The 23,185-nt window shown below is 38.7% G+C and overlaps 1 protein-coding gene across 1 annotated transcript; it reads left to right on the top strand.

The window, feature by feature from the left end:
- On the top strand, nucleotides 15,026-22,993 carry LOC109223534 (epimerase family protein SDR39U1 homolog, chloroplastic). Its single transcript, XM_019387896.1, has 13 exons — nucleotides 15,026-15,299; nucleotides 15,420-15,482; nucleotides 15,631-15,706; nucleotides 16,487-16,546; nucleotides 16,897-17,015; nucleotides 17,265-17,309; nucleotides 17,435-17,513; nucleotides 17,767-17,828; nucleotides 17,936-18,038; nucleotides 20,790-20,850; nucleotides 21,002-21,072; nucleotides 22,266-22,405; nucleotides 22,586-22,993. Exons 1-13 carry the CDS (start codon nucleotides 15,210-15,212, stop codon nucleotides 22,685-22,687), a joined length of 1,071 nt encoding a protein of 356 aa, XP_019243441.1. The 5' UTR covers nucleotides 15,026-15,209; the 3' UTR covers nucleotides 22,688-22,993.

Below are 23,185 nucleotides of genomic sequence, written 5' to 3'. Positions count from 1 at the left end.
TGTTGTATATTGTATCCGTTACAAAATAACAAGGATCCCCTTTATATATGAAGGAAAATTCCAACATGGTACAGATGCATTTATTACAAAGAAATATAGTTGGTATAACTATTCGCTAGTTTGGTACAGACTAGTGCTTCTCTTGCAGGTTTTGTCAGCTTTGATCATGCGCCTTGGGAATTTCCCGCTCTCCCATGATAATCATCGATTTGCACTGCCTCGAGGTCGAACGTTAGGAACCCTTGGGGTCGAACCTCGAGCCATGCCTCGAGCCTTTGGAGACGCGCTTGCGAAGCGTTACAACGGCCATAAAATCGGGCCTTCTGATTTTTACCGTATACAACGTGAACATGTCCTATTTCGATCGGGACTCGGTTATTTAGACCCCAAGACGTCCCCAACTCATATAAAAGCCAACCTAAACCTATTTTGTGGAAGGAGGACGTTTTTGAGAGGAAAACACAAGCACAGAGCCATCGTGAAGGCCGGAATTCATCAGATTCCATCGTTCTTCCACCAAACTTAGTAATTTTTATGTTTCTTTGTATGATTTGTTGTTTGGCTACCATGTCTATGCGGAGCTAACTTCACGTTCTAGGATTGTGGTTCTTTCATGACTATTGTTATTTGGATATTGATTTTGATTTCTTAGTTTATCATATTGGTTTATTTATTCAATCATGCGCTTAATTATTTGATTGCTTGATCACCAATTGAATACTATCTAGGAATCTAGAATTGAACTCGAAAGTGGAAATTCTAGATTTCATATAGGATTGAGTAGAGCAAGTTCTTGAACCTGGTCATCGGAGAATGGATTCGCGGTTAGGATAGACATATACCTAATTGCCTTGCTTGGTTGATTTACAGGAATTATAAATGCGTTCTTGTTAGTTCTAATTCCTTAGACATGTCTAGATTGCTTTTGGAAGAATCTTGTCTTCCGCCAAGGGCTATCGCACCATAGACCTATTTATCCAGAGAACAGATGGGAAAAACGATTCTAGATGATGAAAACCAAGCATCCTTGTGTTCTCGCTTGAAGGAAGAGATGCTTCATCCACTGCGAGTCACTGTTGCTAGTCGTGGCCCAGATACAGAACTATAGTTGCCAATCCTGTTGAGTTATCTGGGAAGGGAAGGCCGCGTGTCTTCTATGATGTCACGATTTGCCTTAAAAAGCTTGGGACTCTGTAGTTTTTCTCGGTAAGTGCCAGATGCTCAAATTCTCCTTCATAAACGTTTTTACTTCCCATAGCTGTAAAGGAAGTGTTATTGTATCTTATCTCCAGTTCCCATAATGTGTACATTCCTAATTGGGTTGCAGGCTGAAATTGCAAGGCATTCAACAGCAGAGCGGCAGTGGGAAGTATATAGGTTCCTTTTGGATGAAAGCCCAGAGTATCCGTTAGCCAGCAAGCGAGCTCGAACTGAAATCTTGGAGAAAGTTAAAAGAACATTAATGGGTTGGTGAAATTCAAGAATTACCAAGGCACCAAGTCTTTAACTCAGGTCAGCAACATACAAGTGTTGTCACCATGTATATATATCCGCAACAAGACTAAAGCGTAAGGAGAACCCTGGGCTATCGGAGAACCATCGCTTCCAAAGTTCAGTTTGTGACTTATCTAGGCTTCTATGGGTTAGCAGCTGTATGAGTTTTATTTCTCTACTCTCTTGACATAAAAGAATCTCCTCCAGTTATCCATTTCTTTTCCCTTTCTGCATATTCTGTTGTTTATGGGCAGTGTATATTGGTTTATTCGAAGATATAATGTTGCTTCTCCATTCCTCATCGCGATATACAGGTTTTGTCCTGGCTGGTAGCATGTTAAGCTGGAAAACACTTTTTTTCTTTTTAAGGAGGGCTCTGGTGTATTGGTAAAAGCACAACATGTGATGTGTGGGTTAGATATACATTGTGGATTACAACTCTATCACAGACGAAATGCTTGGTTTTTAAGTGGAGAAGGATAGAAGTGGGCCCATTATTCACCGATTTTCGAACCGTGCGCCATGGCTTTCGAGTATTTCTCGGTTATTAAAAATAATTGTTAGATAGAAACTATTCACTTTTTCTTTTGCATTTAGTTGAGCATTTGAAAAATAAAGTATGATAGTGTTATGGGAGGGGACACAGGGTTGTTGCAGTAAAGGTAAAGTGCACCAGAGATGGAGAAATTGCAGTTTACAAGATGGTGGAGGGGCTCAGAAATTGCACTGTTAGGACTTCACCTTGCTTCATACCACCCTGCCCCTTTGCCATTCCTAAGCATGTTTCAATTCTATTTCGGGCAACAACGCAAGTTAACTGCTACTGCGTTTTGGTTCCAAATAAGTTGGGTCAAGTGTAATGTAGAATAAAAGGTATCCTGGTGTACAAAGAATCTCGCGTTTATGCAAGGTTCAGGGAAGGGCCGCATCTCAGGGAATGTAATATAGGCAGCTTATCTTGATGCAAGTATCAGTGGCTGGTTCGGGTCGAACCCGTGATCCCTAGGTTATACAAAGACAAATTTACTGTTGCTGCAAGACTTCCCTTCAAGTCTGATGTAGAATATAGAAATAATAAATGGGGGATTAGGCTTTCATGACTCGAGCTCTAAATTAACCAATGTGGCGGCATCGTTAATGCTTGGTGTTTACTCCTTAAACGTGTATATATTAATATTTTTTTATAGCAGGTACATGACAAAATAGTCGATGTGTACGTGAGTTGCCTTAAGTTGATTTCTACTTATAAAAATCAACACAAATTAAGTTAGTTTACTAAAGGAATTTTTACATTCCTATGCCATATAGGAAACTATATTACCCTCAATTTTTAAGGTTTGATATAATTACATTTAGTATACCTAATTATCAATTATATACCATTAGTGGTTTTTAAGGGTAATTACACTCCTAATTTAATGGTACCGTATATTCCTTCTAATACCACTCCCCTGACGTTTCTCTCTCCAATTCCCACACTTTCACCCACGTTTCCCTCCCACACCCACGATTTATGTATCAAAATCCCATTATTTCTTCCATAGCCAAGGCTTTGAATTCGAATTTGGGTTTTCAAAAGACGTTGTTTGTTTGGATTGGATGTTGTTGCAAAGATTTGAGAATTCTCTCTACGTCTCTCTCTATCTCGCAATCCCAAATTTCTGTAATATAAGAGGAAAGGAAAAGAGAGCAGCAATTCCACCATTGACAGCCATTAAAAAGCTTTGAAGCTTTAAATTCTAATTTGGGTTTTCAAAAATTATTATTTGTTTGGATTGGGTGTTGTTGTAAATAATTGGGAATATGGTTTGGAGTTTATATCTCAATTTTGAGGGGTTTTGGTGAAGATTAGACTTGGTTTTGGCTAAATTTCAGATTGAAACTCGAAGAAGAAGACATGACATACATTATATTTCAGCAATTGTAGATAAATTGTAGAAAAATTATAGACTGTTGTTTATTTATTTTTGAGCTTTTGTGTTTTTGTGTTAAAAGTTTTGATGGGAGCTTGTTATTCCACTTCGTCTGTTTTGGAGCTAACTTGTGCAGAGGAGAAGATGTTTTTTAAGTTATATATATTGCTATACCTTTAAATTCAAGAAATTGTATTGTATTTAAAGAGGCGTGAATTTGTAGAATAGGTTGAATGTGAGGAATAAGTCAAATAAGACTCACAATGGCTTGTTTTCAACATTTATTTTATAATAAAACTGCATATCATTTGAAAAATTAATATGAAAATACAGAATTTCAATGTTTCTACAAATTATCTACAAATTTTCTACAAACTCTTCATAACAGAATTTATCTTTATTTTCATGCATGTTCGTCTGGAACACTAAAGTTACTTGATATGCCAATATCTCCCGTTATAGAGGAATACAACTTATCTACAATTTTCTACAACTTTCACACGTTATTTCCACCCAGTGAAATACAACTACAATAACATAAAACTTACATATAAATTTTATACAAAATTTATACAATATGTCTTTTGTATATTTTGTATCTGATTTATACATAGGAAAAGCAATTTTCATACAACTAATTATATATTATACAACTTATCTACAAATTATCTACAATTTTCGTACATTATTTCTACTAAGTTATATACAACTACAATATAATACCACTTAAATATAANAGTAAGAGTAGAATAGTATCCTTCCACGACACAGTCCTCCTGATTTTGGTTAGTTTTTTTTGGTAGTTTTTTTTTTTTTTTTTTTTTGGGTCGAGCTTGGACCGACAATAACCAGCAGGTTTTTACTGACTGAAATCGGTCAGTTTTTGCTACCGATCGATATTTTTTCTACCCATCCAATTTGGTCAGTTTTGGTCGGTAAATGTTCAAAACCGACCACGTTTAGTCGATTTTTTGTCGGAAAAGAGCTAGTTTTTAGTAGTGACGTGAATATGTGAAATGTGATACACTGGTTTGTTTGATATGGGTTTAAGCGTTGGGTGTCGAACACTATATTTTTGGTGCGTGATAATTTTCATTGTTTAGTCTTTCATAATTATAAGTCAAGTTCAATAAATTATTAATTTTGATACAACACCTTTTCCTCTCGTCTTCGTGTTAGAATAACATAGAACATTTAACCTTACAAAGTTTAGGCTAACGGATCAAAACGGGGTGTCCTTCCACCTGACACTTCTTTAACTTTTGTTTTTAATTTTAAGAGTCTTGCAAATACTCCTATATCATCCACTAGAACTTTTCCTTTTTCTTCTCCATCTTCATGTCTATTGTCGAAAAATGAAAATTCAATGTTGTTTCGTTGTTGGTATTTGACCAAAAAGTGTTAAACTTTCTGTTAAACTAATTAATGAGGAAATAGGGGGTGAATCCTACTTAAACATAAGAAATTCTAGATCTAAGATTGTGGGATATCCGTAGGATGAGATCGTGTTCAAGAATATTGAATATCAAATATACGATCAATGATTGTCAATGAATGTAATGATAGAAGCATGCAATAAATGTAGATAATGGCAATAAACGTAATAAGAAGGAATTTATCACCCAAACGTTAGGTGACTTGGATGATTTCCCTCCCTAACAACAACGTGGGATGATAAGCAATGAAGATGGATAAGGAATCTTTGGATCTTGTGAATGAATAACATAAAACGAGCAATGAAATCAGTGAATAAGCTTTTGTATATTCTCCTCAGTCAACCCTTTACAATGTGCTCTTATCAAAAAGTGAAGGTTCCCCTTTTGTTCTTTATCTCTTCCTATTTATAAGGGATATTCTTAAAAAACCCTAAAAAAGTACAGCTGGAGGGATATTCAGCGGAATATTTCTTCTTTCTAATTTAACTTGTCCTACCGTTATTCGCACACTCTTTGCTTGACCACGGCCCTAATCTTTCTTAAGGCGGCTCCTCGCCCTCACGCTGTGGTAGGCTTATTCTTCGACCACGTCCATTTGAAGATAATAAGTCTTAACCAAATTTTGACCAATAAAGTTAGTCCCTCTGCTTGTTGAGGTCGTGCTCTTGGACGTCCTTGATGAGCGGATCTTGTCTGCAACCGTTTAGAGGAAATTTGGTCGTGACAATCGAATCAGATTGGCCGAGGTTGAATAGGCGGCGGGGCTGCGGTTGGTGTGGTTATCGTAAAATGATGTCATGCCACACGTGTCATCATTACGCGTCTTCCCAATGCGATGTCTGTGCCTCTGTCGCTTCGGTTTTGGGGCTGTTGACGGCTCTTGCCTCGATTCCGGTGTTACCCAACCCTATAATTAGAGGAGAAGGGTTTCTTTTCAAAACTTTCAGCATTTCCCTCGTTGCATACATATCATTTTTCTTTGATCTTCTTCTTGGACCTTCCACTTCCAATTTCCTACAATTTCTTCAACTTCATTCCCTGATTTCTTTCTCGGCTGATACCTTCTTTCTCCGACTTTGTTGCACATACTTTACCACGGAAACATGTCAAGTTCCCCCCATATTCACGATGGAGTCACTGATGCCACTCCTTTAATGGTGGCCATTCCTCCCGGTGGTGAGGAATCCATGGCTGAGGAGGAAGAAAGTTTTCCCACCGTGGAGGATGTGGTTCCCAAGAATCCTTTGGTCAGAAATGACTTCCCAAAGGAACCTGCTCCCGCTCCTGCTCAAAAGCTTTTTGAGACGGGGCTGCCTCAAATAGCCAACCTCTGGTCAAGATATTGTATTCCTCCTCACGTCGAGATTATTCCGGCGGGAGACGACATAGTTCAGGTTCACCGACCTGGATATTGTGCCTTCTATGTCTACCCGTTCTTGGTTGGTTATTCTCTTCCTCTTCCCCCGTTAGCGGAAGAGTTTTGCAGCTTTTACAACGTCTGCCCGGCGTAGCTTTCCCCTTATCTGTACAAAGTTTTTCTGATGCTGGCAAAGTATGCGGAGTTGGCCGGCTGTGATGTCAACATTTGCCATCTGCTGCATCTATTCTCACCCAGCTTCTATAGAGGCATGCTGATACATCTGCGATATCATGGGGTTAAAAGGTTGGTGGCCGGGATGGATGATAAGGCGAATCGGCGGTTCTGGCATAAATACTTCTTCATCAAAACCGAGCACCTAGTGGTGGACCCTACCGGGTTTCCCGAGCAATAGAACTATAATCATAAGTATATTGTCGTATGTCCGTTCTTTTCTTTTTCCTTCTTTCATTTTTGAATCTCATGGCTTCCTTGTTTTCAGCTGAGAGGCGTGCACCTTCTCCCGTCTTCGATATCGAAGATTGGGTGGCTCGCGTGTTACCCCACACCGTGGGAATTCGCGACTAGGCATCCTTTCACAGGCGCTTTGGACCCAAGACCCCGTTTGGTAGGTGTTGTTTCTACCTTAACTTATTACCGTTCACTATTGCTTTTTGACGCGGCCTTCCGTTGGTGCCAGGTCGGCGAGTTCCCAATAAGACGAAGGCTCTAGTGCCTGCATTTCGCCAGGCTGTTGCATCGGCCGGAATGCAATTTTCTTTAGCTGAGTCCGCTCGGGGAGGTCTGACCCAAGTTGCACCGATGAGGGACTCTGCCCCTCAAATTGCTGCCGTGCCGGATGAGATCTCTTCTCGGCCTATCTATTATCTTGTGCACGAGTCATCTCACGGCAAGGAGACGTCGCCAAGGAAAAGATGAAGGGTGGAGACCGGGAAAGCCATTGTCGCTGATGTTGAGCCGGAAAGATTTATCGCTTTGGGAGCAGAATCAGTGTTTAGATCAAATACCGAGGTTATTTCTGTGGCGGGTGCCGTTATGGAGAGGAGGTCCTCTGAGGTTGAAGGGGTTCATTGTGGCGGAGAGCTTATGCGGACTACTGAAGGTAGCTCATCATTGGCGGCTGGGAGAGGTAGAGCTACTCTTGCGGGGACAATGACTCTGGTTCAGACATCGATCCTGAGGAGATACGGGCCTTTATGGAGAGGACTACTCATCTGGAGATAAGGACGGAGGGTCCTAATCGGCATATAGTCATTCCTGTGGACTACGACCTCTTGGCCAACTCAGAACGGGCGGTGCTGGCCTTTGCTCCTTTGTGCGCGGCTTCCGAGAATACGACGCTACAGATGCTAAAAGATGCGGATCTATCATTGGGTATTGATAACTAGGGATTTTGACGCATTTTATACTCCTTCTTGCTTATGCTTTGATTAGAAATTCATACAAAATAGTCCCAAAAAGGCTCACAAGTTGTACTTGATTGCAGGTTTGATCATCAAAGTGACGAGATGTCAAAGATCAGCTCAAAATGAGTGAAACTTGCACAAGTGCCAAAGACAAGACAAGCTCAGTAAAAACAAGCCCAGTGCGGCCGCACACCACTTTGTGCGGTCCGCACTAGGAGATTCAGAGAGGCTAAAATTCCAAGCCAAGAGGCAGTGCTGCCGCACTAGGTTTTGTGCGGTCCGCACTGAAGGCAATGCAGCCGCAGTCGATTTAATGCGGTCCGCAGAGCCAAGAATCAGAGAGGTTGCATTTTTAGAGTTTCAAGCCTTCGCGGTCCGCGGTCCATTTTACGCGGACCGCACTGGAAGCCTCCGCGGCCGCAGTCCATTCTCTGCGGTCCGCAATGCCAAGATTTAGAGAGCTGTTTTTCAAGGCCAAAGCCCCAGTGCGGACCGCGGTCCATTTGGTGCGGTCCGCACTAACCCCGCAGGGGCAATTTTGTCCAGATTTTTCAACCTAGTATAAATAGCTTCTTTTTCTATTTTTAGGGTATCAGATATTGTAATTAAGCAGCTGCACTCGTGGGTTCGACTTTCTAAGCCATTTTGGGCAATTTTAGCTACTTTTAATCATTGAATCTTGTTATTTAACTTACTGATTAACTAATATGAGATTATCTTCATCTATTTCTTGCTTTTCTTCTTTAATTATGAGTAGCTAGACCCATAAGCTAAGGTTGTGGCTCAACCCTAGTGTGGTTAATTGATGGGTCTTGTATTTTAGGGCTAATTTGACTATGGGCGTTTGTTATTTGGGCCAATTTCATGGTTAATTTCTGAATTAGTGGTTGCAAACACTAGTTTGTGTTGAGTTGACTTGAGCTCTTCTTGAGAAAGAGATCTTAAGTCTCCGAAATCGGTCCAACAATGAATTGGGGCGTACTCAAGAGATTGATAGCCCCAATTAAAGGGTTAAACCTCGAGAGAGTAATACCCGAGTTGAGCCCTAGTTGCTTGTGCAAATTTGCATACCCAATTGGTCTTGAGAAAGCCAATTCGGGCAAAATCACTCAAACCACCGAGAGGTGTAGAGTGGGTAAAGTCGTGCAACGGTTATAACATACTCCCCAAACATGTCAAACGTGCTTTAGATTCAAGTACCCGTCAATTGACCACCTAGGCGGTAGTCACTACCCTAGCGCCTTTTAAACCTATTTGAACAACTCGTAGCATTATAGCTCTTAGCATAATTTAGTTGCAATTGCCAATTGTAGTTTGATAATAGTAGAAGTAAACAAAAACCCAAAAAATGAATAGAAGTGTAATTTGGAACACATACGTAATTCTATACTAGATAGATACTCGATTCCAAATTCTAGCTCTCTGTGGATTCGATCCCGACCCTAAATCGGGTAAAAGCTGCTCCGACCCTCTCTCGCTACTTAAATAGTAGTGCGGAGTAGGTCGCGATCACTTTTTGGCGCCGTTGCTGGGTCGATTTTGGCTATCTATTTAGTTAGATTTGTGTTTTGTTCCTCTTTCCTTCTTGTTACTAATTTGTGTGTGTCCATACTTCAGGTACCAAAATGGTTTTAAATGCTAATGACCCTCTTGGAAATGTGAATGCGAGGGAGGAGGTAGATGACATTGAAAAAGACGAGATGCCTCTTGTACCTCAAGGACAACGTAGAGGCCGCCAGGCTAATGCAAATGACAATATTCCAGACCCTCCTCCGCCAACTCCAAGAGTGGCTCCCAGAGTTCTTCCCAACCAAGGCTATGTGAGTGCTATTGTTCCGCCCCGGATTCGGGCAGGCAATTTTCAAATGACCAACGTGATGCTGACATTATTGGAGCAGCATGGGTATTTCACCGGTGCTCCCACTCAGAATGCGTACAAACGTCTCAAGGGGTTCGTGGATACCTGTTGGGGGAGCAAGCAAACCAATATGTCCGAGGATGTAGTTCGATTGAGGCTTTTCCCTTTCTCACTTAGGGGGCAAGCATTGGACTGGCTTGAGCGACTTCCCAACCATTCCATCACAACTTGGGATGAGTTGGCGGATAAGTTCATTGCCAAATTCTTCTCACCGGGACACATGGCAGCACTACGGGATGAGATCTTAGCCTTCAAGCAGGAGCCTACCGATCCATTGCATGAGATTTGGGAGCGATACAGAACTATGGTGAAAGAATGCCCCAACAATGATATGACAGAGGCAATGATACAACAAACCTTCTATCGGGGCATCAATACAACAAATCAATGCATAGTGAACCAATTGGCTGGGGGTAATTTCATGAAGCTGTCTTATAACGAAGCTTGTGAGATTCTTGATGAAATGGCTGACACATACTCCGCTTGGCAAAGTCGAGCCAATGTGCCTCAGGGTGACCCCACGGTTACTCATTTGCATAAAGAACTACATGACCATGGACAGGCTATAGCAGAACTTACAACTACAATGAACCAATTGGCAAAGGCACAGTTGCAACAAGTCCAAAATCCTCGCCAAGTGAATGCTATGGAGGGTGTTAACATGCTAGTGAACCAAAGAAGGCGAAGAGGTCAACAGAACCAAGGGAATTCGGATCAATTTGACAATTATGGTAATGGATATCAAGATGATGGCTATGATGAGAAAAATGAGGAGGTGCAATATGTGAATAATTACCAAGGCCAAAGAGGAAATTCTTCCAACCAACAACAACAATGGCGATCCCAGGGCAATTGGGGTAACCAATAACAAGGCAACAATAATTGGAACAATCAACATCAAGGGAATAACAATTGGGGAAATCAAAATAACAACCGCAACAATCAAGGAAATTGGGGCAACAACAACAATTGGGGTGGAAATAACAACAACCAAGGCGGGTGGAACAATAACCAAGGAAATCAGGGGCAAGGCTTTCAAAGGCCCCTAATGTACCAACAACCGAGCAATCCACCACCTTTTCCTTCCCAGGGTCCTAGTTCATCCAACAATGAAATGGGTAGAATTGAAATGATGTTCGAACAAATGATGAAAAAGAATACGGATTCCGATGCGCAATTGGCTTCTCACAATACTTCAATTAGGAATTTGGATGTGCAACTAGGTCAAATCTCTCAATCACTAAATACACTCCCTAAGGGTGCTACCAAGTGATACGATAGTGAACCCAAAGGGAGGAAACAATCATGTTATGGCTGTGACAACTAGGAGTGGACAAGGCGGTGATGTGAATGCCTCCAAACAAACGCAAGTTTTGGGTGAAGAAGTTGAGTTGCAAGAAGATGAAGTTCCTTTGGTGGTTGAGAATATGGTTGATGAAAATGTGAATGAAGAAGTGAGGATCAATATTCAAGATGCCGAGGTGGAAACACAAAGTGATGTGAACCCGTCTAGGGAGCACGTAATTGACATGCCGGAGCCGGTTGTGCCAAAAGCCAATGCACCTTTGCCTAGGCCACCTCCCCCTTATCCTCAGAGGCTAGCCAAGCAGAAAAGTGAGAATCAATTCAAAAAGTTCATTGACATGATGAAGAGCTTATCCATCAACGTGCCTTTGGTGGAGGCTTTGGAGCAAATGCCCGGTTATGCTAAATTCATGAAAGATTTGGTGACAAAGAAAAGATCCATGGACTGTGAAACTATCAAGATGACCCACCAAGTTAGTGCTATAGTACATTCAATGGCTCCGAAATTAGAGGATCCCGGTGCTTTCACTATCCCCTGCACTATAGGGAGTGCAGACTTTGCTAAAGCCTTATGTGATCTTGGGGCAAGCATCAACTTAATGCCCTACTCAGTTTTCAAGACTTTGGGTATTGGGCCTCCGAGGCCAACTTCCATGCGATTGCAAATGGCAGACCGATCTATGAAGCGACCATTGGGTATTGTTAGTGATGTGCTCGTCCGGGTGGACAAATTTATCTTGCCAGCTGATTTTGTAATCTTGGATTGTGAGGTAGATCATGAGGTCCCGATCATATTAGGGAGACCTTTCCTTGCTATGGGGAAGGCTCTAGTGGATGTGGAAGCAGGGGAACTCACTTTCAGGGTGGGTGATGAAAAGGTTGTTTTTCATGTGTGCAAGTCAATGAAGCAGCCCAATTGTACCGAAGTGTGCTCATTTGTGGATTTAGTCACGGCTGTGATAATTGATGATACTAGTGCAATGATCAATGTTGAGGACCCTTTGGAGGTCGTATTGTTGAATTTGGATGTCAATGATGATGCGGGTCGAGTGGAGTGCGTGAATGTTTTGCATGGAATGGGCTCTTATTCTTATGAGCCTAGGAAGCTATCCTTGGACCTTGAAAATAGAAAAACTCCTCCTACAAAGCCTTCAATTGAGGAACCCCCGGTGTTGGATTGAAGCCATTACCTCCACACCTCAGGTATGAATTCTTGGGCTCTAATTCAACTTTACCAGTTATTCTGTCCTCTTGTCTTACTAACATGCAGGTAGATTCCACATTGGCGGTGCTCAAAAAGCAGAAAAAGGCAATTGGATGGACTCTAGCTGATATTCGGGGTATAAGCCCCGCATTCTGTATGCACAAGATTATTCTAGAAGATGATTCAAAACCCTCCCTGGAACATCAAAGGAGGCTCAATGAGGCGATGCAAGAAGTGGTGAAAAAAGAGGTTATCAAGTGGTTAGATGCCGGCGTGGTATATCCTATCTCTGACAGCTCATGGACTTCTCCGGTGCAATGTGTGCCGAAGAAGGGTGGTATGACCGTGGTGACCAATGCTAACAATGAACTTATTCGGCCATCATTACGGCGATCTTTCCTCGACTCCGTTTGGACTGACGTTAGCCGTTGGATTGGACCGTTGAGGTTATCCTCGTCTGCTCTCACCTCGGTGCAATAGGCGTTGTGGATTTCTTCCCAAGTGGTGGGAGGGTATTTCATGAGTCTGCTTAACAATTTTCTGATCGCCCTCAACCCATTCCTGTTTAACCCATTTTGGAAAAATGCCACCACCGTCCTTTCTGATACGTTTGACAAGCTCATTCTTACTCTGTTAAATCGAGTGAGGAAGTCTCTAAGTCCCTCGCCTGGTGTTTGCCTGACGGCGAATATATCATTCACCCTGGACTCCGCCTTCTTAGCTCCGGCATGGGCGGTGACAAACTTGTCGGCCATTTCCTCGGACGTTGTTATTGGACGTGCTGGTAAGTGTGAGTACCATGTTAAGGCTCCCCACATTAGGGTTTCGCCAAACTTCTTTAGCAACACTGATGGTACCTGCTCCTTTGAGAGGTTGTTGCCTTTTACTGTTGTCACGTAATGAATGATGTGATCTTCGGGGTCTGTTGTGCCGTCGTATATCTTCAAATATGGTGGCATTTTGAAGGTCTTGGGTATGGAATGTGGGGATGCTTCCTCGCTGTACGGTTGTTCGATAAACCTACCGACATCTCGTTTTGATAGCAGTTTTGGGGTGTCCGGTATCTTATCAACCCTTTCTTGGTGTTCTCTCATCTGGTCGCGGAACGCTTTATTCTCGTTCTCCATTTCTTCCATTTTCTTTAGGATGGCCGCAAGTGCGTCGTTACCTGTCAACAGCGGTGTGAGTGTTACCTATTGGTGGAGTTGGTTGCTCGTTAGTGTTTGCTATGGTATCCACTTGTATGGCGTTTCTATTCGCCCTTTGTACGGGTTTGTCGAGTATGTTGCTTAGAGTGCTTGTCAGCCACGTCTCCAGTAGTTTTTTGATTGCTGGTGGCGCTTCCTCAGTTGTGGACATGGAGTCTCCCCTTTCGCGTGAAGCGGTTACACTTCCATGAGGGGGAGGTGAGTCGCTTCGCCTGGTTGTAGCACTCGGCGTCGCATTCTCCTCGCCTTCTCTGTCAACCTCGTTGATGGTGTTCAAGAGGTTGGCAGTGATTTCTACTACTGCTTTCAGTCTTTCATCTCCTTTTCTTGCCATTGTTAGTTCGTGCAAACGAGAAAAAGATGGATGATGTTGTTGTTTTTTTTATCTAGAAGGAACTAAAATTTTAACTAGAAAGTCCCCAAAGACGGCACCAAAATTGTCTGACCAAAAAGTGTTAAGCTTTTTGTTAAACTAATTAATGAGAAAATACAGGGTGAATCCTAGTTAAACGTAATAAATTCTAGATCTGAGATTGTGAGGATATCCGTAGGATGAGGTCGTGTTCAAGAATATTAAATATCAAGTATATGACCAATGATTGTCAATGAATGTAATGATAGAATCATGCAATAAATGTAGATAATGGCAATAAACGTAATAAGAAGGAATTTATCACCCAAATATTAGGTGACTTGGATAATTTTCCTCCCTAGCAACAACGTGGGGTGATAAACAATGAAGATGGATAAGGAATCTTTGGATCTTGTGAATGAATAACGTAAAACGAGTAATGAAATCAGTGAATAAGCTTTTGTATATTCTCCCCAGTCAACTCTTTACAATGTGATCTTATCAAAAGTGAAGTTCCCCTTTTTGTTCTTTATCTCTTCCTATTTATAGGGGATATTCTTAAAAACCCTAAAAAAGTACAGTTGGAGGAATATTCAGTGGAATATTCCTTCTTTTTAATTTATCTTATCCTACCGTTATTCACACACCCTTTGCTTGACCTCGGCCCTAATCTTTTTTAAGGCGGCTCCTCACCCTCACACTGTGGTAGGCTTATTCTTCGATCATGTCCATTTGCAGCTAATAAGTCTTAGCCAAATTTTGACCAATACAGTTGGTTCATTTTTCGATTTTGTTGAGTTTGATTGTTCGAAGAAGTGGGTCTATCGACTCTTTGAAGATATTAGTTAAATTTAACAGTTAAAATTTTTTGGGATTGTTATTAGAAGGTTGGATGTAAAATTAAATATGATTTGGATCAATTTTGAAGCAAAAATGTATTGGTGAAATTTCTGTCAAAGTCCAGACGATCAGTGAATATGTAAACAATTTATACCATTAGCAAAAACAAAAACAAAAAACAATTTATACCAAAACTCAACGTATAAATTAATGTATATCAATTTGGTTTCACTATAGTCAAATTTATAATATTTCATTATGGTAAAATAGTCTTTTATTATCAACTTAGTTACCTTTCGATAGAGCAGATTATAAAATTATACTCTCTCCATTTAAAGTCATAGTTTGAATTGATGTAAAGTTTAATAAAAAGAGAAAGAATTTTAAAATTTGTGGTGTCAAATATATTAATATATTTGTTTAGCTATAAAGCTTTTAAAAAATTGTAGGAATATGTCAATTTTTTTGTACAGATTAATTAGAACTAATAGTATCCATCTTTTAGAAAAGTAAGGAGTAATATTTAAGAGTAAAGAAATGGAGAAAAAAAATGCATTTGAAATCAATATGTTTGAAAGATAATAAAACAAAGAGAGGGTGGAAAGGAGTGATGGGTTAGCTGTGGCTCCAATTCCTACACGAACATCATCCTCAAATTTGCCCAAAACCAATTTACTTAATCACAAAGCGTACTATAGAAAGCACATTCATTATCAAGAACACCCAATTGGAGTAACAGTTAATTCAAAATTCCAATGGAGCTATGCAGAGTACCAGCTGCTACTACTGCATTTGCATGGACAAATTCCATCTCCTCTACCCTTCAACTCCCTCAAACTCTCTTTGTATGCATTCCCCCCACTTTATTCCTCATTTTATATATAAAAAAAAAAATAGTATTTTTGACATTTGTAGTAGCAAGCAGCCTTAAATCATTCATCTGTTTTATTTTTCATTGAAAATAGGTAGGAGGTGGGTCTAAAAGATTCAGAGTTTGGTGTGTGAATGGAAACATTGAGTCTCAGAAGGTATTGCTCATTCCACATTGTTCAAATATTTGTATTTTGAAATTTTTGGTGCTTGTGATGATTTCTGCTGCCAAATTATCTACCTAGTTACTTATGTAGCAGTGCTTAACTTTGTTGAGATGAAATATACTTTTCTTTACTGGTTCAGGAAAGTCAGATGGTTGTATCAATTACTGGAGCTACTGGATTTATTGGGAAAAGATTGGTGCAAAGATTGCAAGCAGGTATTCCCCCCACTACGACCCCATTTGCGTCGCAATGTTTGATTGGATATTATATATATGGAGTCTAATAAAACAAAAGACTCTTGAATAGATATGCATCAAGTACCAAAAACACCAATTAATTGGACCTACAATAAGTCAAAAGTCAATTGCAAAATGGGAATGTAAAAGTAACTAGTCACTAAATGTAGATACAGATCGATTTAGGACGATTGAATGAGGAAAGAGTGCCAACAAATTTGAGCGGAGGAAGTATTTGTAAGCATTTAGGAAATGTGTGTGTGTGTATTCCTCGGTCTGTAGGCTGAGGATGTGCACGCACGTGCTGCCTTCATTATACTGCTCATGGTTCTGCCCAGTTTATATGGTTCTTTACCATGACTGTAGAACTTGATTATGAGTCTGCGCTCAGCATTGGGCGAGAATTTTTTAAGTAGAAAGGCATATTCCTTGTTTGCTATTGACTTACACCATTATGGGCAGGTTCATAAGTCTTGGCATGTCCTTTTTTTTTTTTTTTTGCTGATGAAATAGTTCAAGTACCAAATGTGTCTGCTAAACTAATTGAAGCTGGTTAAAAATTTAAATTAATATTTTGGTTATTGGGTTGCTGCTGAGTAACACTTCTATATAAGAGACATTGTCATACATGACGCTGTTCTGAATTGAACATACCATAAGATTTGATTTTTCCCAACGATGGGTCACATAACTGCTATTGTAGAATATGCACGTCATTAATTAAGCTTAACTAGTCCTTACTTCTTGTCTTAAATGCAGATAAGCATCAGATTCGAGTGTTAACAAGGTCAAGATCCAAAGCACAATCATTATTTCCGGGTAAGAAGGTAATGATTGTTTTGATTCACCCACTGTACTTCAGCATTACTCTCTCTTCTGTGGAAAATGATAGCAATAGTGTCGGAAAGCTTAGACTGTTTTATAAGTAGAATCGTTCTAGCCTAAAGGAATGTCACAAGCTCACTGGTCACCTAACTTTTTATTATTTTTGCTTCTTAATGAAGTGTAGGCGCTTTTGCTACTCCTTTGTCCTACGACCTTCTTTTATTTGATCTTATGTAAACAAGATGTTGTCAGCAGTCATTGAAACTGTATTTTGTTTGTGTTTTTCCAGTTGTGCTTCCAACTTTTAACATTTGACCTCTTCATATTCTTGTGGAAATGTGCAGTTAAAGATTTTCCAGGACTTGTAATTGCTGAGGAGCCAGAGTGGAGAAACTGCATTGAAGGTTCAACAGCTGTTGTAAATTTGGCTGGAATGCCCATTAGTACTAGATGGTCCCCTGAGGTATTTGGAGATCATTTGATGGCCTTGTATTCTCTATCTCTCCTATTCTTTTTTGTTTCCTTTTCCAAGATATTTAAGGAAGACAAGTTATATACATCCCTATGGATAGATGCATTCTTACTTAATATCTTCATCCGAATATTTAAGATTTTGACCTTTTTGTATTGTATGTTTCCCTTCCGACGAATGATCAGTAGTTCATTCTGCAATGTAAGATACATATATTAACTTTTCAATGTATCGCTGCAGATCAAGAAAGAGATCAAGCAAAGCAGGATTAGAGTAACCTCCAAGGTCTCCTCTTCTCTGTTAGCTTCATGCGAAATAGCATAGTGAAAGAGGTCAATTCATTTTAAGGATTTATCTATAACAGCAGAAGATATTGACAGGAATTTGAGAAATCTCTGTTGACCCTGTAGGTTGTGGATTTAATCAATAATTCACAGGATGATGATCGCCCCAAAGTTTTAATAAGTGCATCAGCAGTTGGTTATTATGGTATGGAGACCAAGTTCATGTATCACTTTGTTATACTGTTCATATATTGTTGTGTTGTTTTATTGGCTCCCAAAGAACTTCCAAACTAGAACTTGTAAGCATGCTAGCATTCCCATAGTATCTCAAAATATATGTATGTTTATGGAGCACGCCAAGGCTTTCAGCCGCTTATCTTCTTAATGCTTTATAGTGATAATCGAATTCTTATGTGCATTCCATCTCCATGATAAATCCACCTGATTTCCGTACTCAGGAACCAGTGAGACTCGAGTGTTTGATGAGCAAAGTCCGTCTGGAAATGACTACTTAGCTGAGGTAAATCTGATGGGTTTTAACAGTTGCATACATATAGAGTATGTTAAATATTTTTGGTTCTCATGTTTAATTTAGAATCTAATTTCCGGTATCTTGATTTCTTTTAGGTTTGTAGAGAATGGGAGGGAGCTGCACTCAAAGTCAATAAAGATGTCAGGCTTGCTCTAATTCGCATTGGTGTTGTCCTTGGAAAAGATGGTGGTGCTTTAGGTATGCTTTCTTTTTTATTCTTTTCATTTTGTTTTGATAAATAATAAATTAGGTATGCGCTTTTATTTATATCCCATTTCTACATTGTTGCTCTTGATTGTTACAATTGTGATTGAAAACAAATTTTGGAAATTTTATTCCTCTTTACATTAAAGGTTCCCCATTTGTGGCAGCACAATGTAGTTGATAGCAATTAAAGTAGCAACAGATTTGACATAAACACTAGATTGGATTGGAGACCGAAGTAACACTCATTAGGTTATGTTGTAATAGAAGTAGGTTACAGCTGAGCAGACCTCTCAAGATTAGCAGTTTGTAAATAGAAATCGGTTTTGTTTATTCTTCTTTTATTGGGGTTGGGGTGGGTGCAACTTACAGTGTGCATGAGCTGGTGCCGATTTATGCATTTATTCATGAGGTGACATAAAATTTAGAGATTGGGAGTGAGTTGATCTTAACTATCTATAGCGAAGTAAAATTTGTTATTGATTCATCTTTTAGAAAATAAAACTTAGATAATTAAAATCCAAAAAAGATGGAAATGATTTTGCATTTTGAAAAATTGTACAACACGGATCAAGTTAATAAAAAATTTCACACACCAAAAAGAAGGAACATTTATTCAGGTTTGAAAAAGAATTTATTTTTTAACGAAGGGACAACAAGAAAATCGTGGTACATTTTTCTTCCTAAGAGAAGGTCATTATGAAAATCTTCTCGCATAGTTGAAGTCGGCATACGATTTTTAGTCAAATATTTCAAGGGTGCTATGTTTCTTTTCTTTCACTGGCTTTCACTTTGGTGCATTTCTTGTTGGCCTTTGGGATCCAATGGCTCTTTATTGTCATACAAAACATCATTTCAATGCATCTAATATAATGCATGACTACGGTCAGACAACATCCCTATATAACAGTCATTCACAATAAAAGTCATGTTTTTCTTATAATCGATTTTTTATGTTATGTTTTACCTCTTTATAACAACTTTTTAGCGATAACAACAACTTCCATCTTTATAGTAGTACGCTCTTTGTAAATTTACCCTTCTATAACAGCCATGTAAAATTTCTAAGATTACCAATAATAACCCTAAATATTTAATTTGATCAAATTTATTAAAACTTTAATGCACCATTTATAATAAAATTATTGTGTCAGTACATACTTTCATAATTAAAATTTTTATTTAATTTGATTAAAAAATATACTTGTATATTTTATTCCATTTTATAAAAGGTTCTATCATGCATAATGTCTAATATTTGAAGATCTGCACATACAATCTTTTCCACCTGACAAAGTTTCAATCTTGTATATTGCTTGAGATTTGATGATTTGCACATATCTTTTTCAGAGTTCTTCCATATATCTTGAAGGAATTTGATTTTCTAGTAGCTTCTAAATGTGTACCTTAGAGTTAAAATCTTTGTACATTTAGTTATGAATTTTGTTAATAATATATTAGATGGCTTTAATGCTTAATTAGTGAAATATGCACATCTTTCAAGATTTTAGATTTGAATAATTTCTTATCTATTATACATTAAAAAGTGAAAAAAGATTATATTTTTAATAATGTTTGTCTATAACACCCAAAAATATTTAAACGTCGAATGTTGTTATAGGTGTATTGCAGTCATTCACTATAAAAGCTTATAAATATGGGAATAAACATTGTTGTTAAGAGAGGTTTTATATTCCTTTTACAGTTATGTAAATCATTATATCATACTATATTATAAGTGTGAAGCCCAAAGTGTAAGATTAAATTACTAAAATACCCATCAAAACCTAAATGACCTTTTTACCCTTTACTTAAACACTATTTATGTAATATTTTTGTACCAAAAAGTAAACTTACATTCAATTTTGTACTCTAGCATCTTATAATAAATACGTAGGGGTAATAATAAAAGCCATTATAATGATGCTTGAAGATGTAGACACTGAATGAATACTTTTAATACATGTACATATATAGTACACTAATCAAATGCATCCCTTTAGTTACTCTCGAGAAATGAGAAACCAGGTATATACAATTTTTTTATTCAAGTATCACATATCTTTGAGATCAAATTTTAGAGTGTATGAAGAGTTCTCTTGCATCTGCCATAAAATTAACTTATCATTGCTTAGAGTTTTTACATTTGTCCTTCAATATTAACCCTTTAAAAACTAAATTAACCTTCAACATTGATGTAGAAAAATGTAATTATTAATTCAGTTTACGAATTTTGAAAAGCTTTGTACTGATTAATATGGATACACGTGCAACACACGTGAACAGAAGCTAGTTAATAAAAAAGACCCAAGGTACTAGATACCTAGGGGGGCAACTCTTTTAGATTATGATGTTTAATGTCTGGAACCTCTTTTAACATTTTCCCCTTTTCCCTTTAAATTTTTACTTGAGGTGGTGGGACCCACTAAAATGTCAACTGACATTAACCCATAGTTTTATAAGTATAATAAGTTCATCCCTAAAAACTTTAAAAGTCGAACGCGTACCATTTTAAATCTTGGATTCACTTCTGGGTGGGACAGGTGCAAATTTGATAAATTGTGTATTAGTTTTTTGGGTTTACTACAAGGTTTTTTGAAATTTTGAGGGGAAAGCGGGAGAGAGCAATGCCAACCTTCAGCTAAACGTGGATCCACCAATGATAGTAGATGGCATGTCTATGATCTTCAGATGCTTATCATCGTTTCACATATTTCATATCTTCCTTTCTCTTGATCTCTGCAGCTAAAATGATCCCAATCTTCATGATGTTTGCTGGGGGACCTTTGGGGTCTGGAAACCAATGGTATTGCCTTTTAATTTTGCTTTTATTACAAGTATTTCTCATTAATGTGGATCAGTTATATGTTTATTTGTATTAGCCTGTAGACGTTTGAATTTCAGCCAACATTTTCCCCCTTCTCACTTTGTAGATTTCTGCTGCCTTCACTATGCAGGTTTTCATGGATTCATTTGGACGACCTTGTAGATCTAATATATGAAGCTCTATCCAATCCATCCTATAAAGGTAAATTCATTTCCAGACGTCTATAGTATGTAGATTTCAGTCATATACCCTTTATGGAACTCTAAGTTACTATAGTCAGAGGCGAAGCCAGAATTTGAAATTTATGGGTTCAGGATTCTAGATCGTTTAAGTTAGTAAAGGGGCGGAGGCACGTTGATTTGAGCTGTGTCATCCGACACCGCTTCGTCGACAATTTTTTTTAATTAATATGTATGTAAAATAGAACTACGTAAAACAAAATAACAATAAATAGATTTCCGGGTGGTAGTCAAGAGTTCGAACCCCTGCTAGGTTGATTTTATTTTTTTAAAATTTTCAGCATTATTCTGGAATAGAAGCCAGCAAGGCTTGATCCTAGCTACAACTTCTTCCCTAAAAAGCAATAACTAAACCATCTGCGACAGCATTCCGTTGGTATATATCACTGCCAAAATACTTTTAATGATTCATAGAGTAGAGAAAGAAGTATTTCTAATGAGTCTATTGTAAATGCAATTACTTAGAACTCGTTGAAGAGAGAGTTGTAATAGGGTACTTGAATTATGTTTTTTTTTTTAAATATGAAATAGGATGTCATTATAGTGTTTTATTTATTGGCTCACTTCTTTAAATGTCGACACCTCTTACCAGTGGCGGATCCAGGATTTTAAAATTATGGGTGCTCGCTGATAAAGACTCCAAAAGAAGAGGAAAAATGAATTTATTTATGGGTGCTCACTCAATATTTATCTAAATATTTGTACAATAGCCTATGTAAATTACTAAATATGGTCAAAGTTAATGGGTGCTTAAGCACCCACAAGTGGCTATGTGCATCCGCCACTGCCTCTTACGAAAACTTATGCGTACGCCCCTGAGTTAGTGGGTTCTAAATTAGTAATTTATACATATTCAATAGATCTCTTAAAATAAATATAAGGTTTGAACAAAAGTTACTGGGTTCGTCCGAACCCGTAACTCGTGCACTAGCTCCGCCCCTGCCTATAGTTACTTAACACGGTCATTGATTATTAACTTTGCAACTTCCAGTAGAGTTCTCATTGACTTAAGTTCGACCAGAAAAGGATGACCTTTTTCCTTGCTGTAGGTCCTTTTCTGTGTTTGCATTTCTATACGAACAGTAAGCTGATGTAGATTAACAACTAACTGAAATTTAAGTGTAGTTAAACTGACAGTAAGTCATCCGATGGCAGGGGTGATTAATGGAACAGCGCCAAATCCTGTTAGGCTGGCAGAAATGTGTGAACAACTGGGATCTGTTTTAGGGCGACCTTCATGGCTACCAGTACCAGAAATTGCACTCAAAGCTGTCCTTGGAGAGGGTGCATCTGTGGTAGGAGTTTTCTAACCTCAGCTTATTACCTATTTGTCTGATACTTCCCTCTAGTAATCTTGCTACAACTTAACTTCAACTTCCAGATATTCCTTTTGAGTTCAGCTTCAAATGGAGTACTTTTTTTTTTCATTAACTTCAACCAAATATTGTCCAAATGCCTAGTAATGTGTATTTCAGGTGTTGGATGGGCAGAAGGTGGTTCCAACGAGGGCCAAGGAGTTGGGTTTTCCATTCAAATACCGATATATCAAAGATGCTCTGAAAGCAATCATGTCATGAGACCATCAATCATCAACCAATTTTCTATCTATACATCTTGAAGTTGTCAACTTCATAGGGTCCAAAAGAGTATTGAGTTAATGCATTTCAATGGCGTGGGAGAAAAGTGAAGAAACAAATAACTGTTCTCTTCCTTGTCTGGGCGTATCACTTTTTCCTCATTTTTTTGTAAGTCATAATTCAATTTGTAAACATCAAGCCCGTTTGAAAAGTATGCGCACCTTCATACCGGTCGGTGGCAAAGCCAGGAAATTCAATAAGGGTGTTCAAATTTTGAACACTCTTTGCCAGTGTGCTATGCAAGGATGTTCAAAGTCTATTTTTAATCAATAACAAGGAATAGTTTATCTTATAGGTAGTATAATTTTTCGGCGAAAGGTGGTGAGTTGACCACCCTTGGACCAACATAGCTTCGCCCCTGATACCGGTCAACGCAAGTCCTCCATGCGTATTATAAATTGAGTCATTGACAATTAACTTTTCAAGAACTCTAGGGCG

Source organism: Nicotiana attenuata, chromosome 3 (assembly GCF_001879085.1).
Source record: "Nicotiana attenuata strain UT chromosome 3, NIATTr2, whole genome shotgun sequence".
In the NCBI taxonomy this organism is placed as follows: Eukaryota; Viridiplantae; Streptophyta; class Magnoliopsida; order Solanales; family Solanaceae; genus Nicotiana; species Nicotiana attenuata.
Note: the sequence above shows the minus strand (reverse complement) of the source record. Positions and strands in the feature narration are given on the sequence as shown.

Excerpts from the sequence above, each read along its gene's own strand:
- LOC109223534 (XM_019387896.1), top strand. The coding sequence starts at position 15,210 with ATGGAGCTATGCAGAGTACCAGCTGCTACTACTGCATTTGCATGGACA. Across the intron at positions 15,707-16,486 it reads GGTGCAAAGATTGCAAGCAG|ATAAGCATCAGATTCGAGTG; the intron begins GTATTCCCCCCA and ends TCTTAAATGCAG. Across the intron at positions 18,039-20,789 it reads AAAAGATGGTGGTGCTTTAG|CTAAAATGATCCCAATCTTC; the intron begins GTATGCTTTCTT and ends TGATCTCTGCAG.